General features: G+C 44.6%; 1 protein-coding gene across 1 annotated transcript in view; it reads left to right on the top strand.

Annotated features, from left to right (window-relative positions):
* The window catches only part of PID1 (phosphotyrosine interaction domain containing 1), a 48,377-nt gene extending 41,530 nt beyond the window's left edge, over positions 1-6,847 (top strand). Inside the window, exon 2 of the mRNA XM_085298615.1 lies at positions 4,855-6,847. Coding sequence (XP_085154741.1) covers positions 4,855-5,331 — 477 coding nt within the window. The 3' untranslated portion in view covers positions 5,332-6,847. The remainder of the gene's footprint in view (positions 1-4,854) is intronic.
* Positions 6,848-17,536: the final 10,689 nt, after the last annotated feature.

Here is a 17,536-nt window from a genome sequence, read left to right as displayed (position 1 = left end):
TAAGGTAAATGTGAAACATAAGTTCTTATCCATTGGGATAAGAATGTCAGAGGATTAAATATTTTTGAAGAGACAGTGTCTACATTTTATGAAGTAAAAGCTGTGTCTTCTATCGGCTTGCAGAAACCACAGTCAATATTAAGTATTTAGGGGCAGAGAAAATGCTGCAAACTATGAGAGGGGCACACCTGGGAGCAGGTAATGATGTTGTCGGGGGGGAGCCGAGGGAGCTGGGAACTCTATGCACTTGCAATTTTTAAACCTTGAATATTAAAATACATCAAGGATGCAAAGGGGAGCATTAAAAGAAATTTGCTATGAGATGGACCATTTAAGATGCCCCCGGTTGCCTCACCTCTGAGTGTGCAGTATCTTACTTATCTTCAGATTAAACATAAGTTGCAACTATGCAAGATTTGAGACCTAAAGAATAGAAACATAGTTTGACAAAAATACAGTATTGCCCATTACAAAGATTCTGCTTAACATTAAAGTTCCTCTAAGGTAGTTTTAGCATCTAAGCTGGCTTTCACCTTCCCATCTCAGCTTACAGAGCAAGCTTTGGTACTGTAACAGCTCTCTGGGACCRGGCATAAAACGCTGGGTTTTGTTGTTGTCACGTTCTGTGGTTGTGCTGTTTGGGAAAATAATATATCTGATAGTTTATGTCAGGACCTAGGCGCTGGTGACTGTCAATATGCAGGGGAAGCTGTTGATTGCTTTGATTTAGTGCTCTGTTGGTTTTAATTTTTTCTCATTTTCTTCATTAACTCTGTTTATTGGTTAATTTTGTTGACAACAACCCCTGAAACCTGTTGTGGAAGAAAGAAACATAGTAATAAAATGACTAAGCAGTTCGTTTTCCATGTGATCCTTTGATCGTGTTCCTGAGCARTGAGCGAGCTCAGAGCCCTGCACGCGTACGTGCTCGTGGGCCCGCAGAGCATCTGCCCTTGGGCAATGCAATCATCGCGCCTGTTTGCGACTCGGGTCTGGTTTCCCTGAGCAAGGACAGCCCGTGCGGACGGGCAGGGGGAACGGAAATTGGGCTGCCCAGCTGGCGCGTGCCTAGGGGAGGCCCCTGAGTCGGAGCGGCGTTGCCTGGGGGCCCGTCCCTGCTGCGGAGGGGAGCTGGGGCTGCTCGGAGCACGGCCGCGCCGCTGGCGTTGCGTGCTGTGCGCTCGCGAGAGCTGAGCTCTTCGGCGTCTTCCAGTGAGCTGAAAGCAAACAATGTGAAGTCAATTATGAGGAGAAGAATTTAGAGTAGAGAAAATAAATCTCCCTCATTACATCTGACAAATTAGGCTGCACTAAAAGTGAAAATTTCTATGGCAGCTGCTACATTGGTCTTTTCAAAGTGTGTAAGCCATCAAGCGTAGTTATTAAAACATGTATTTTCCCTGTAATCTACTGGACAGAAATGGTTTAAAACAGCAGTGTGCTTTTGTATGTGTGGGACTGGACGTGACAGATGACATCGATTAATTTTCATGTACTTTGACACAAAGCATCTTCATTTGTCAACAAGCTGCAGCTGCATTATGAAAGGGCAACAGGCACCGTATTTCACATCAAGGGCACTTTAGTCAGATACAAACATTGGTGTTGGCGAGTCTCTAGGGCAAAATCAGGAACTTTTCAGAGCATCTTGACTTTTGCTAACGGTTTGAGTTTTTGCAAGCACAGAAGTGCTGAAACCACAGCTGCGTTTCGTGTCATACGTAYGTTTGGTGGCAGTGGCGTGGCAGGGGAGGGAATAGTTTGATCTTTGGTTGGCAAACGTGAAGTCGGAAAACAAATTGATTGTGTTTCAATAGCTTTACTCTAATGATGTGCGTGGCCAGAGATTTCTATGCATTTAAGATACTTGCTTTAAGAGTGGATGCGGGTGACGCTTGATGGGAGTAGGGGCCAAAGCGCCGGTAGCATTGGGTGTGGGATCGGTCGCCTTGTGACTGACACCCCAGGCAGAACCGCCTGATAAATCCGCCTTGTGCCATTTTTAGTTTATACTGGTGAAGTACCTGCAGTTGTGTATGTTACTAGCTAGGTTGCTAAATTAGCCGGTTCTAGATGGGTTAATGTATGATGTGTAACATGTAGGTAATACTTAATCATGAAGAAATCTTTGTTCTGAAAGGAATGGTGGCTATTTTGTGCCAAATACTCACGGACTCTTGCCAGCCCTCTGCGTCCCTGTTCTGTACCTTGCCGGGGGCCACCAAGCAGTGAAACGTTAGATGGCTGCCTAAACTAAGAGGTTCAGTAGTGTTGCTCTTCTGAAATGCTTGTATCTCAATAGGAAAATTTTGATTGTTAAAAAAATTAATGATAACAGATGTTGGTGTTTCTGTATGACACACACAGTACAGAAGAGACTCTTAGGCAGACGTTTTCCTTATATATTCTGTCACTTGTGGACTCAGTGAAACGTCTAAGTACTTTAGAAATATTTATGAGTATATCCTCAGGAAAATGAATGTATTGAACGGAGATCCAAAGTGTTATTCAAGGAAGCATCTTTCCCCAGGTTTCCACACAGTTACTGTGACAGAATTGGGACAGTAAGTCAGACCAGTAAGTCCCACTTTGGTAACCAAGCCATCACCCTGTCCTTCTTAGTAGTTATTTTTGTCTCAGCCACTTTCTGCTTTTCAGAGTARCTCATCACTATTCTTCATCTAGTAACTTTATTCTTTATTTGTAGGGAAACCTTTTTTTTTTTCTTTTTAACTTCATGTTTGTTTAGACAAGGGGTTTGCTGTCAGCAGTGGGGAAGGAGCAGCGAGACCATCAAACTCGGTCTGGTCTCCCRTGTGACTCCCAGCTCCGAGGCTTGGTGCAGATCCCTTTGGAGCCAGCGAAGGACTCCTCCTCTTGCAGCAGGCCCCAAACGCACAATTAATTTGCAGTGTGCGCTCTCGCCTTTTATTAGCTGCACTGCAAATACGAAATGCTTCTGAGCGTGGAGGTGGGCACCCCACTCTTGCTGCGTTCAGAGCAACGCGACCGCGAGGGCATCTTGAGCTGCCCTTCAGGATGCTGCAGGCACGTTCCCGCTTGGTCTTTTTTGTGCTGTTTGTACATGCTTAGCTCAAGCTGTGAGCATTGCRGCTTTCTTTCAAGTTATTCTACAGTGCTTTAGAGAACTTCAGCTCTCATCACTGATAAAGTAAAACAGAGCACTGGTAGGACTTGCATTGGTAACTGTTCTAGTTGTGGTTCACACTGTTGGAAAAACATAAAGCTTTATAAGATTTAGAATATTCCCAGTGCAAAGCATGAATATTTAGAGGCAAAGAATAAGACTTTTCATTTTGCAATGACAGTGCAAAGAAGTTGCTTTCTTGACTGGCATGTTAAGCCACGTGGACTTCCAAATAATGTTTTGTAAGCTTATTCCTAATTATGGCTTKGTTTAGGTCTCTGAGTTTAACAAAACCTATAAAGTTTGCAGCAAAATATTTCTCTGGTGAAAATTTTGTGTGGAATGAAAATTTTGTATTCTTCATGGGTAAGATTTCTGAAGTGTYTAAACATCTGGAAATCCCATATTTTTCTTTACATTTTTAATGCATATCAAAGATAAAAATAACTGATACTGTGTATTCAACACTGCATTTTGAAGAAATTATTTTGAAAAGCAAATGTAGTTACTTTTTTTCAAAGCCTTCAATAAAATGCTCATGAGATCATAAGAGACCAAGCAGGAGGCCTAGGATTTGGTCTCACATAGTTACTGCTGCAAGAGACAAATTAGGAGTAATTTTGCTTTCATATATTTGCTCTTAGATGTGGCATTCTGACAACAGCAATAAATAGAATCCTCTGTGTAATTGCATTTATTTAGTTGTTGATCTCTCTTTTTTTAGAGAAAATCTCTCTTTTCCTAGATAAAGTAATCTTCCGTTCAGCTGTAGAGGAAGAATGTCTTTTTACAAGCTGTGTGGCCATAGGGGAATGTTTCTCCACAGGGTTCATATGATATATTGAAATGGGCTATTCAGTGAATTTGATTTTTGGTGAACAAAATATGGCAATGGCAGTCAAKACTCATTGCTTTCCTGTACAGATTGGCTAACAGGATATTTACTCAACAGAGCTAGACATAAAAGCAAAGAGATGATGTGATTAAACTAAGCTGGTTTTAATACTAGATTTTTTTAAATGGGATATTTTCTTAAATCAATTTAAGAAATGTCCCAACCCTGCAGCTCATAAGGGAAGGGAGATTTTTGAACATTTCTGAGTTATTCCTGGCTTAATACTTCAGTAGAAATAGTAGATGTGCTGGAAAAACAGGATCATTTTGGAAAATACATTTAAATAGTTTGAAATTCTCCTCTGTGATCATCCATTTTTGACCCCTGGCAGGCTTATGTTGTCAAACGGAGAATTTCTCAGCCTCCCTAATATTAACATTTGAAATATGATATAAATAAACTGTTAGAATATAATAGAAAATTAAAGGTGGTGGCTAGCAGCCCAGTTAGCTGGGGTCTAGTCCACTGGCAYCTACCAGTACATTGGCACTTAGACTTGCTAACACGCGCTTAGCTGTGCAGTCATGGACGTTAAAGCTGGGGTTACCAGATGGGCTGAAGAGAGTGAAATCCTGGGAAATTCAGAGAGACTGAACATTTTTAATGTCTGGGTTTGTCACTGCTTGAAGACATAAATACCTGGAAACCAGTTTGAAAAAAAAATGCTTTTCTGAAGGTGATGGGGAGACAGGGAAGTCTGGGAGGGTAGTTGCTTTTATTTTCTGGGTAAAAGACTARGTTCCTCAAGACAGCAAAAGGCATCACCAGGGTCTACTGTCTGTACTTTACCTCTCTCTACTCTTCTTTGCAGGTGACATATTTGGGTAAGGTTTCCACAACAGGGATGCAGTTTCTGTCAGGCTGCACGGAGAAACCRGTCATCGAACTATGGAAGAAGCACACGCTCGCCAGGGAGGATGTTTACCCAGCGAACGCCCTGCTGGAAATTCGCCCTTTCCAAGTCTGGCTGCACCACCTGGACCTCAAAGGCGAGGCGACGGTCCACATGGATACCTTTCAGGTCGCACGCATAGCCTACTGCACTGCTGACCACAACGTCAGCCCAAACATCTTTGCTTGGGTGTACAGGGAGATCAACGATGACTTGTCCTACCAGATGGACTGCCATGCGGTAGAGTGCGAGAGCAAGCTGGAGGCCAAGAAGCTGGCCCAYGCCATGATGGAGGCCTTTAAGAAGACTTTTCACAGCATGAAAAGCGATGGCCGGATCCACAGGAATAGTTCGTCAGAGGAAGTGTCTCATGAATTCGAGACTGACGATGGCTGACTGAACGCGTTCACAGTTCAGCAAAGGTGGAAACGGCCAAGGGAATGAGAGCTGATAGATGAATACGCAACAGTTGAAATTGGGGAATGAAAAGACTGCCGAACACTTGGCTGACCAGCTTTTTAAATCAAAAGAGCAATTCAGTACCTAAAGATATGCATCATTAAAGTAACTGCATTACCTTGAAATCTGCTGCTGTTGTAAACGTGAGAAAAGAGCTTCTTCTTTTTTTTTTTTTTTTTTTTTTTTTTTTCCCCTCCCTAGTCTCTCTCACCCTCTCATCACTGACCCTTTCTCGTCTCTATAGTTCAGGTGCATACTGCAAAGTAGATTCATTCCTGTTTGTCTTATAAAAGCAGTCAGGCATTTTTATTATTCGCTGCCCTGGCATTCGTAGCTAGGCGCTGATGCTGATACAGAAGAGCGAGTAGGACAGGAAAGCCCTAATGAGTCCAGGAGACCCTTTCTCCATGATGTATCACAAAGTCCTTTGACCCTATGTAGGTTAAAACAGCCATACGCAGCCTTTTAGACTAACGGCCTGGCATTCTGCAGTTAATTCACATTTCACAGATTAAACATAAAGTAAAAAAGATGCTTGTATTTACACTTTATATCATATGCTATTCTTTATTTTATTCATTGTACCTATTTCCTTAATATACCTGCAGCCACATCTTTCACCCAGCGCCAGTAGCTGCAGTTTCAGACTATGTACTGCAGGATACCAAAAAGGGGTGGGAAAAACCCCCCGTGGTGGTCAGGGAACTCGCCCCGTTACCTGTGCATTTTCAAACCCTGACTTACTCCGTAGGAAGTGGGCCCGTGGATAAGAACTGAGCGACGTTGTTCGGACACTCGGCTCTGTCAGTATTTGAACTGTGATTTCTCATCAACCTCAGGTTTGAAGTGGTGTGAGCGTGGCAGCCCCAGGGCCGTAGTGCCCCGCGTTGCCGGCTGCTCAGCTCGGGCAGGGGGTGCTGGAGCAGCAGTGCTGGAAAGATTAAAAAAAAATCAAAAAAAAMCCTCCTTTGGAGTCAGGTTTGACAGTTTGCTGTAGTGGAGACACTCATGTTAAGATCCCCGTACCTTCCCATGTTTGCAGATGTAGAGTCCTGCCTTTCATAAATGCAGATGTTTAATAAAACTCAAATAAAACTTGTTTCACTTGATATTTTTTAAGGCCAAGAGCAGATCAATAGTTTGCAAGTAATGCTGCTCCTTTATACAATTTTGTTCTTAATCATGGTAATGTTAGGGGCACTAGGGCACCTTACAGAAGCCTTAAAAGAAAGCTAATTGAAGCAGATAGCTCTGTGTCTGTGTTTTGTGGGTATACATGTTTGTGTGAGAGTGTATGTGTGAGTCCAATGTTAAGGCATGTAGAATAAGCATGGAGACATATTGAGGAGGGCCCACACCTCTTGAAAATATGCTTGTTGCTTTCCAATGTATGTAAACTATTCTCAAGCATAAATGCATTCATACTTTAATAAAAAATAAGTTTGAGTTAAAACTTGGGAGTGTTAGGCTGTCTTTCCAGTGCATCCCTATGTGGTTTTGTTTAATTTGTGCGAGTTCTCTGTTCCGTTGGCATAGCGGAATGAAAATGTAAATTTATTTCCGTTTAGTATTACATCAGTCTCCATGAGAATTACTTCAAAAATTTTTAAATGATTTTCTTTAAGTATTTGAGGTGAGATACTGCTAAGAGATTTTTTAAAAAATCTTCTCTGTGTGTGGACACAATTTGTAATTTCTGCTTTGTGAGAGTTGCGGAAGTGATTTTCCCTTTTCTGAGTAATGAGTCTCCTTGTGACGCCCATTTGGAAGTTTGGAGGTCATATATGGGCTATATGTTGCTTAAAATAAAGATCTGAATCCTGTTACGCAGGTATCTGTCTTTCTAACCAGAGGCAAAATTCTGAAAATTGCTTCCAACTTTGAACAAATGGTTTTCTTTCTTGCAGAGCTATAATCATACTTTAGTTTCTTTACTTGCTTGGATGTTCTGCCACCAGAATTGCTATGAGCCCGTKTGAAATCCCGCCCGTATTTCATCCCCCCGGCGAGATGCGCCTCTTGGCGAGGGGGCACTTCGACCGCGAGCCGCGGCGCTTGGCCGACGGCCGCTGGGGCGTGGGAAAGGGGGAGCTTGCGGGTGCCGGCCCCGGGGCGCCCTGTAGCTGCGAGACCCTTCCCCGGCGCAAGCCGATTGCCGCGAGCGGGTGCTGGGCTGCGTCTGCGCGAGGAGGGGGCGAAGCCGGCTGATTCGGGGTTGGGATTTCCACCTGCTGAGCCAAATCCGCGGCGGCAGGGCTGCGGTCCCGCCTTGGGGCGGCGTGATCCCTCCGGCTGCCGCGGCCTGCCCTTCCCAACAAGCCAGCCCGAACAGAGCCCAACTGGACAGAAATGTTGCAACCGTTTCATTTGCAGTACGGTATTTCCTCCCGAAACGTTGGGATCTGCTGAACGCATCCTGTCTCCCTAAGTTACCTGCAGGTGTGGGTTGCATCCTGAACACCTTGTTTAAGGGCACTATAAATTTATACAACCAGCGCTGGCTTCATTTTCACTGGAGCCATGGGAACATGTGCAGAAACCATAGCTGGAAGTGCAAAGACGTACTCAGACGGGGCTTTCCGCGCTGCTCCCTGGCGTCGTGTCCTGCTGTTTCTCGTCCCTTCTGCGCCTAGCGGTGCCCGCTTGCGCGACCCCCGTGCTGTGGGGTTGTTCTCCTCAGTCTGGAAGGAGGGGTTGGCTGGTGACCTGCCAAACAGGAACAACCTGGGAATGTTATTTTTAGCTGTTTTGAATTCAAATTATTTTCCGCGTCGAGGCTTGCTGTCTYGGGGTGAAGGCTCCGGGAGCATTGCCGTGTGCTCAGCCAGCGGGAATCCGTGGRGTTGCCGCGCTTGACTGCGGTTTGGGGCTGTTGTACTTCGTGGCCGGGSTCTGGAGAAATCGATGCTTTCGGAACCGCGGGCCTTTCCCGGTTGCAGGTCGCCTACGTGCGCTGGACGCGGTGCTGCTGCGCGCCTCCTGCGCGGCCCTCGGAGGCGGTGCGTCACGTCAGACTTTTCAGCGATAAAAACCAAACGCAGAGGATAAAATCCTGGTTCTCAGGAAACATCATCCTTAAAACAATGAGTTAAACTTTTCCTTGAATTAATCTGTTGGAAAAGAAAGTTGTACGTTGTACCAGAAACCGCTTCCAATTGGCTAAAGCTTTTTTCTTTGCCTTTCAGCTACAAAGAGCAGCGTTTTGGAGCTGGCCGCGTCCTGATGTGGGTCGATGAGTTCCTCCCGCGTCAGCCAGGAAAGCGCGTGGGGGATGTCTGTCCGCCTTCGGCTTGTAGGGGAGAGAGTAGAAAAGTCAGATATCTAAGCGCGTTATTAGGACTGAAAAATGTGCAACAGGACCAGTGTGTTATCTCAGCAATTTTTGTCCTTTTTAAAAAAAATACATTAAGGAAAAATGAAGTAAGTATTATCATATGTAAAATAAGCTTGCTGAGTTTTCTGAGGTCTAAATACCTTCTTCCRTACTTCCATACCAAGGCTGCTGTGGTGCCGGGAGTGGGTGATCGTTGCTTAAGAATTGCACAGGTCAGCTTAGTAGCATATGGGATTTTCATTTGTAGGGAAGGAGAGAAGCAGAGAATCATTTCTTTCTTCTTCTAAACTCAAAGCCTGCTAAGAACATTTTAATGTTTAAAAATATGTGTATATGTGTACATATGCGTGCACACACACGTGCGCGCACACACACACACGTTTTTAAATAGGCCCACTTTGAAATTSAATTTATTTCCCATTTGCCAACGGCGTCTGCTGATTCCTTGGCCGATTAGTTGCTCTAAGAGTGATGTATGGTTGTGTGCATTTTTCCCTATTGACTTTAATGGCAGGGGGAGCTCTGAACCAAGATTTCTTGCTTTATTAATTTGTGTATAATTGGGAAGTGATAGCTTAAATGGGTGCTTGTTATCCTGTGGACCAGAGTGTTAAGTCTTCCAAGAGCTTTTAGTAAGAGAATATATCCTGGTATGAAAACAGCACATTTGTTATGTATTTTTTTCCTAATGTAATTTTTAACAGACATACGGTGTTTTTTAAAGCTTTCTGCTTTGATAAAGTTAATTAACAGGTTTCGTCATACAACTGGAGATCCACGGCTGCAAATGTTCTTGCTTTTAGGGGGGTTCCTGGCCCCCCAAAGCAGCGGGGCAGCCTCTGCTTGTCCCCCGTGCCGGCCGGAGTCCCCTCGCCTTGGCCCTTCCGCGTTCCCTCCGCCGGGCCGATCTGGGCTCGCGCGGCTGGGAGAGCCGTGCGGATCGTCCGGAGCACCGGCGCCTGCCGGTGAGCAGCCCCGGCAGCCGGCTGGGGCGGCCCCAGCGCGGCGCGGGCGGGCGAAGCCCGAGCCTGCCACGGCTGCTCTCCGCAGCAGTCGGTCACGCGGGCGAAAGACCCGATCTCCGATTACTGCTGCAAAGATGGGGGTGCGGGGTGGATTCAGGCTGATTTTCCTTTGTTTTTTAATGTCTGTGGCGGAAGGCACGTGCAAAAAAGAGCTGTTAATGTTTTCTCATTGGGAGAAAAATGCTCATATATTAATGCGGTGCCTGGCTTGTGCGCTTGCAGCRGCCAGATGAGAGCACCTATCGAAGACACGCTGCTAGAAGGAGCCCGGCTCCCGTGGCCAAGAAGYGCCTTCTAGGTGTCGTGAAAGTTGTCTGATATAAAATCCAAGGATGCCTTCAGCAGGGCGGGGGGAATATTGCTGTGCAGCCAGGAGCGTGTCTCTTCCTTCCCCATTTCCACCRTCGGTGGGGTAGGAAGATATTGCTAGGAAAAAGGCTACCTATTATGTTTTGATTTGAGTTGAGCAGTACTGTTATTTTCCTGTAAATCCTCTTGCTACCAAAAAGAGAAGAAACATTATAATGCTATGAATAATGCGCAATGTGGATTAGATATTTTTTTTTTTTTAGCACTATGATTTTTCTGAGAACCATGGACATTAGTGGATTAGTGTAGCCTTCTAGGTTTCATTCTTGGAAAACAGGTAATTTTTCAAGGTTGGTATGGGTTGTATGTATGCGAAAGACGAGAGTTACTGGTACTCAGTTTACCTCTGTTTTAGAGATAGCAGAAATGGTTTTAGGCATAATTACCGAGGGTATAATTAACTGAGGTTGTAATTCTCTTACGAAGCYGTGACACGCGATACGTCGTGACAGCGCCTCGGCCGCGGCACTGCGCTCCGCAGCCTCTGCCGGGCCGGCCGCGGTGCTCTGCCCGCTTCCCCACCGGGAAGGCTCGAGCGGCCCGCGGAGCGGTTTGAGCCGGGAACCTGCGCTGCGTCGGAGCAGCTGCAGGGAGCCTGCCGGGTCTGCTCCTCTGCGTTTCTCGTACGCTTCGGCTGGACGGCGTCTCTCTCCTCCTTGCAATGCTGCGACGGGCCGTGAAGGCTGCCGACGCTGCGTGTGTCCGGAGGGCAAAGTGACGCCGGATTGTGCCAAGCTTTCCTAAACCGGCATCCGCTTGTGCAGCACGTTGTTGCTTTTACTGTGCCTTGTTACAGAAATCCTCATTTATGCTGTTAGAAAGGTTGAGGACAAAGTTTTCCTGTTGCCTGTATTTTGCCTGAGCGCTGCAGTGGGTCTCAACTAGTTCGTCGGCAGTGGTTTATTCTGCCTGAAATCCTAGAGAACGCCTCCTCTCCCCGGGTATTTCTCCCGACTTAATTGCCAAGTTATAGTGAAATACGAGGCTCATTGTTGTCTGCTGGAGCGCTGGGGATTCTGCTTGCTGGCACATCTTTCGTGACCCGGTGTCAGCAGCATAACTAGGCTATGAGATAATTTGTGTGCTTTAGACAAGCGGCTGAGTGCATCTTCCAGAGAGCATCTAGCCAGAGAGGAAAAATAAGTTTGATCAGTCCAGGGATGTTAATTAAGTAAAACAGAACATTAACTATAATCCTGTAGATTAAGTGTTGTCAGACTATGCAAGATGTTAGTAACTTTTGTCCAGGTGGCAACAAAGCAGGCTGAGCTGCCATACACTCAGATTTAATAAAAACGAGTGAAACAATAGCTAGCTAGCTGTAACTGTTCAAAAAAAGTTTTGTAACTCTAAAGACCATTTAACAGCTAAGGAGGAGGAAGTGTGATACTCTTATTTGTCTGTAATGTTCAGTTTTATATTGGCTTTCCATTCATTTCCTTTTGAAATAGTTTTGAGGTTGTACAGAAAGGTGACTACCTTGCAAGTGCAGTTCCTCATCCTTGTGCGAGGTTACGGACGGCACGCTGTTATCACKGGTGGCTGAATTTACTGAGATGTTGCTGGTAACAGGGAAGAGGTTTAAATAATACTGGGAAAACAGAAGAAGCAAACTTGCGATGGTGCCTGGTGCTGCTTTCTTAAACTACTTGTCCTGTGCAAACTGTGCATTGCTTGGAAGAGTGATGAAGGACGAATCCTGCACTGGTGAATGCCGCTGCAGCCTCACTGGAGTTAACTTTAAAAATCTTGTCCTGGAGAAGTGCACCAGTGACTCGCTGCCAAGAGCATGCAAGGCGCTGAGTACCCCTGCGAAGGAGCTGCTGCCTGCTGGCCGATGTTTACCTGCCTCTGAGAGGAGCAGAGCCGCTCCAACAAGTTGAGATGCCCCTTGCATGGGGGAGAAGGCTTTGAGATTACCTAATCGTATCTGACAGGCTTTGTCCGGGTTTGGCACTGAAACTGCCATTGTAAAACCTTGGAGACGGAGCRTTACAACATTTGTTTCACTTGCTGTTGACAAACCTCGAAGTTATTCACCCGAGACAATTTATACCAAACTGCTCACCACAGCCTGAAAGGTTCGAACAGGAGTTAGATCACCGTGTGACTGTGGGTTCAAAGCAGCGTGGACCGCTGGGGACCTGCTCATCCTCCCAGGGGCCAACAGTCAGCCTGGCGCACAAGGGCTGCACAGCGACCTGTGCTGGACTTAAACCTCGTGTTACAGAGTTAAATGGTGCCAAAACTTTGTGTGAGCCCGTGCGACCCAACAGGAGCAGTTCTGAGTGCCCAGGGCCGCCTGCAGCAGCACCGTGCCCTCCCCGGCTCGGAAAGGAGAACAGGTTTCCAGGATCTCACCCTGAGGAGACCATGGCCAGACATTAGCTCTGTAATGATAACCGTGGCATTTTGCTTACACGTTTCTGTTAAAACATGATGCGTTACTGAATGAGCGTGTATCAAARTTGCCCTGGAAGGTTTAAGAGGCCAAGAGGGCCGTATATATATAAGCTCCAGTCTCTCTTTCTTTTTTCTTTTTTACAAAAGCTCCATTCATTTTTTTCTTTTTTTAATTTTTAATTCAGAAAAGTATTTTGCTTTTTATTTTGGGCTTGGTGGGCTCCCTGCCACTTCAGCCAGGCTCCTCCATGGCCAGCGGTTCGTGCTCTGCGTGCAGCCCCAGGCTTTGCTGATGGCCTGGTGGTGGGTTGGTGGCCTGCTTTGTGCGAGGCCAAAAATCGCTCGGATTCACCACGGTTGTTTGTATCGGCAGAGCATGGGCAGACGTGTGGTTGTTTCAGCTCTCCCGGAGGCGTCAGCTGGGCATACTCTTTGTGTTCTCAGTGTATAATGTCTGGGTGGAAGAGTCTTGCCTTAACCCTCTTTTGGGAAGCTGGGAATTACCTTGGGAAAAAGAGTTAGCATAGATAGCTCAGGGAAGAATCCAAAGTATCTTATTAAAAACTATTTTTATTGCATTARTGCCATCACATCTATCATCTTGGACCTCTTTGATGGCTTACGTGATCCGGGTGCTTTCTGTGGAGGAGGACAAATACAAAAATAAAAAGGCCTRTGTGATTCTTGCAAGAATAAAACTCTGGGAACTTGTACTGCATGACGTAAGATTTTGTACACTACAGTACTAAATGAACCAGAGTAGCAGGCAGCATATCTGAGGAGAAAACCAGCGGAGGTAATAGGCTCCATCCCTCAAAACCTCGTTAGTCTGCACTCCTGTTTGCTGATACCTATTTCTAAATTCAAGGAGTCCCATGGTGAAGGGCCAAGATATAAAATCTTATGATGCAAGCAAGAGAGAATGAATTTAATGAATACTGCATGTTCTACATCCCATAATTTTATCCGTAAGCTCTCAGACTTCTAGAAATTGCTCTGAAATTGGCAGCCCAGGCTTAATATTTCCTGCCATTTTGCCATCACATGCAATTTTAGTTCTCAAGTGACTCCAATTTTAAACTTTCAGTGATTTAAACAGCTGCCTTGTGCAGAGATTCAAGCGAGGACATGCTTTTGTAATCAGGCCGCCCAAGTCCGCATTTTATGGTATGATGGTTACTCTGCCATTCAAACTATGCACCATTACACAGAAGTGCATTCTTCTGATTTTACCAAAGAGACCATAAATACAACAACAACAACAAAAAAAAAAAAAAAAAAAAAAAAAAAAAAGCATAGCTGGATAATATGATTTCATGCCTGGATTTTTCAGCTGCTTCCTCTGAAAAAGAATAAATAGAATTTTCTCTGAAAGAGGCACATCCTTGCACTGAGTTGTATTTGTATGGCTAGCAGAGCTCATCATTAAGCTTGCTAGAAAATACATTGCTATTACAACATTTRGAAAAATTTTCAGATCTAAAGAATAAGGATAACAAAAAAGGCATACTTTTGAACCACTCAGAGAAATCCTGTTTCTTTCTCTGTAGTTTCCTATTTCCAACAATTGAGACTCATGGGGARTTGGGGGTTTAATGTGCTTGATATAGAAATGCAAAAGAAGTTCCATAAATGCATAGATAAAATTGATAGTAATAGTCAAGAGTAATATATTTGGCAAATTTAAGGCTTATTTGCCTTAAAACTTCTTACTGTATCCTTTCTTTTTCCACTCAAGGTGATGTAATGTTTTCATCTCTGAAAAACTGGCTTCAAAAAAGATTTGGCTCCAAAATGGAAATGTGCTTTTGATTCAACACTCGGTCCTAGCAGACAGTACTTTTCAGTCCTATTTGTTGTGATTACTGTAGCTTCTCGTCAAAAGGAGCCCCGGTGCGTATTGCCAGCCGTGACTGGCAGCACAGGCCTGTGCAGTCTCTGTCAGTAATACTAAGGCTGAAGCAGGTTCTGTTGTTAATTCAGCATCGATAAAAAATAATTGAATAAACTCAATCAAAATTTCAAAATAAAAATGAATAGCTACACCATCTGGCTTTAGTGAAGCAAAAATAAAGTAGTATGCACAGGTACAAGAACTGAGAACTTAATTTACATAATTAAGTTTAATCCAAATAAAATTTTATAGTGAAACATTTAGAATGCTCCTAAAATATACAAGTTTGTTTGTTCCACGTTTTATAGAGAAGTTCTCATTAAAAATAGATGTGTTGAGTAAACTTTGCACGGTGGGTTTTTATGTAAAATATCAACTGTAGGTTGGCATTGAATTAGGACTTATAAGACTAAGGGCAAACTTCATGTAAACTTTTAAAATCTAATTACTATCTTGCAAACTACAACATCCAATGTTTTTCCTTGGTAACATCTTCCCCCCCCCCCAATGTCAAAAAATAGCTATTACTTTCCCTCCCTCTCTCCTTCCCACCTGAAGCTGCTTGGTGCTTCCTAGCGTTGGGGAAGGCTGGGGGCATTGCGTTCCCATCAACATGGTCCCAAGCACCCAGCGAGGATGCCTCTGAACCAGCTCGTAGGTGCTGGCACTGGTAGGGCAATGCCCGCAGCAAAACCCATGACAAATTGGGCAATTCTACATTTACATGGGTAAGCAGCCAAAAATTCCTGTGTGCATGGGTGCAAATACCGTTTTCTCTCAGACATACGTGCAGGAAGACACAATAAAATGTAACCTGAATCCCTGTAGTAATGCAGGAATTATGGTACCGGGCAGCCCTGTGGTCCGCTTTGTTGGTCGCCGGGTCCGTGGCAGCAGCGGGTGCTCATGGATTCAGAGCCTGGTCCCTGCGATGCCCTGACCTGTCCACGAGGACTTGCCTCTCCTGGCTCATTTGCCCTGAAACGTGAGTGTTTACATCTCTTTGAATCTACCTACCTCATCCAGGACCATCTGATGTTCTCATTTTCCRTAGAAATACCTAGTCTGTATGTGAACCCTATTAAGCTATTGAATTCAATGATAGCCTGCGGCCATGAGTTAATAGGTTAAGCACATGCCATGCAACTCTTTTTTTTATCAGTAGTAACTCTTTAAATATATTTTAAATCTGTTGACTCCCACAGGCACAGCACTTTACTCTGATACGGTGTGAATGGATAAGTATCACCCCATTTATTCCTGTTTTAGCTTCATTTTTGCAACTGAACATGTTCCCTTGTGCTTGTTGCTGCCCTAAACTGAAAAGCCAGCATCTACATAAGGGAAAAACTCAGCATATCACTACTGATTTCTATTTCTTGCCTATACATCTCCAARTTCTGCTCTGTACTCTCAATAGTAGGGACAAATTACTCAGTCTCAGTGAGACTTCATGTGAGGCAACCCTGTTATTTGCTTAATAGCATCAAAGTAGGTTCAGCTTTATTTTTTCCCTCYATTCTTTGTACATCTGGACTATTTTTATCAGTAGTCACTCTTGATTTAGTTTGCTATGATAATGTATAGGTGCAGAAATGCTGGACCATATAGAACCTAATGAAAGCTTACATGGATCTAAGCGTATGCTGCACATCTGTGTAAGGGTGCAGGTGTGTGTACGTGTTTACGCAACGAATGTGCAAAGGCTTAAAGTTGTTATTGGCTTGAATTTGGGAGGGCTGAATTTTAAGTTGCAAAGCCRCAAGTGTGCACAACACACCGCTACTGTTCAAACCTTGCTGTAAGACAGCCTGTGGCTATTATACATGCTATACAACACAAGTGCACAACCAACTCTCAGTGATTTTTGGAAATGCCAGTGAAAGCAAGAGTCTGAATTCTACATATGTAGCTATGAGACAGCTGTAATRACCTCCAGAACTGAGAGCAATATGTTTTTAATATAGAGAAATCTCTTTTATTTTAATGTCCAGCTCCCTCAGCTGCTGGGACTAAGTAATGCATTTCCCCTGGGAATACCACAATTTCCCTTTCAGAAACGGGGCCGAACACCAAGCCAGTGCAACTCTCAGATATCAGACACTGAAAAACCATGACCTAGTGAGATAAGAAAGAAAACCTGTTTCTATTCTATGACTAAATCTTTCCTGGCRTGGTCCTTGGACCAGCTGCCATAAAACTCCCAATATTTTTCATAGATTGGTGGCTCTGTTCCAGGCAGATGCCTTGCCTTGCTGCTAGGGAAACTCTTCGACCTGCAACGGTGGAAATGCAACCCTGTCTAACATGCTCTCAGTGACCCTGCGGAGCAGGGAGGTTGGACTAGATGATCTCCAGAGGTCCCTTCCAACCTTACTGATTCTATGCTTCTATGAAATCAGCTAGGACGGTTGCAAGACTGGTGGTCCATTAGCAGTTTCTCAGGCCAGAGGAGGGTCAGGGACCTCAGGCCTTGCACTGTCCTTGAGATGTTGTTGTTTCACTCTTTTCGCTTTCTTTTTTTAGGCAGGATTGAAGCTTGTTTAAAAACTGCCAACAAAAGCGAGAAGTGTCTCCTAGTCCCGGCGCATGGGTCTGGTGGAAAGGAATCTAGTGCATCCTCCCCCGTGGGAATATCCTTATTGCTTCCATGTACATCCTGATTCAATAAGAATATGTACGTCTAAGAAACGAATTTGTTTCGGTGGTAATGGAGTTCTTCTGTCACTCAAGCTCAGTCATATTATTGTTATTACTCCTGGAGGGAGGTTCCTTCTAAAATCCTTCCATTACTGACAAGTATTYGCATTCTTTTCCTGGTCTTCAAATTCTTTTACGTGGAAAAGAAATTACATTAGAAAGTCAAGCACTCCAAAGTTCAGAAAAGTCAAACTTAAGGCTATTTGGACAAGATTAACTCATCTTTATTTTGCTTGTGAGTGGCAGGGCCTTTGATTACGCCCCTGTCTTTGGCAAGTGCAGGGTATTGGAGCAGTCCGGAAATGCCGGGGGGCTCTGTACGCTCTCTCCGTAAGCCGTGCTGTTGCTTGCAGCAGGCAAAGGCGGGTATGCAATGAGAGAGCCAAGGCACAGTTTGGGAAGAGATGCCAGATCAAT

Source organism: Rhea americana, unplaced genomic scaffold (genome assembly GCF_003343005.1).
Source record: "Rhea americana isolate MKP2758 unplaced genomic scaffold, rheAme1 scaffold_14, whole genome shotgun sequence".
In the NCBI taxonomy this organism is placed as follows: Eukaryota; Metazoa; Chordata; class Aves; order Rheiformes; family Rheidae; genus Rhea; species Rhea americana.
Note: the sequence above shows the minus strand (reverse complement) of the source record. Positions and strands in the feature narration are given on the sequence as shown.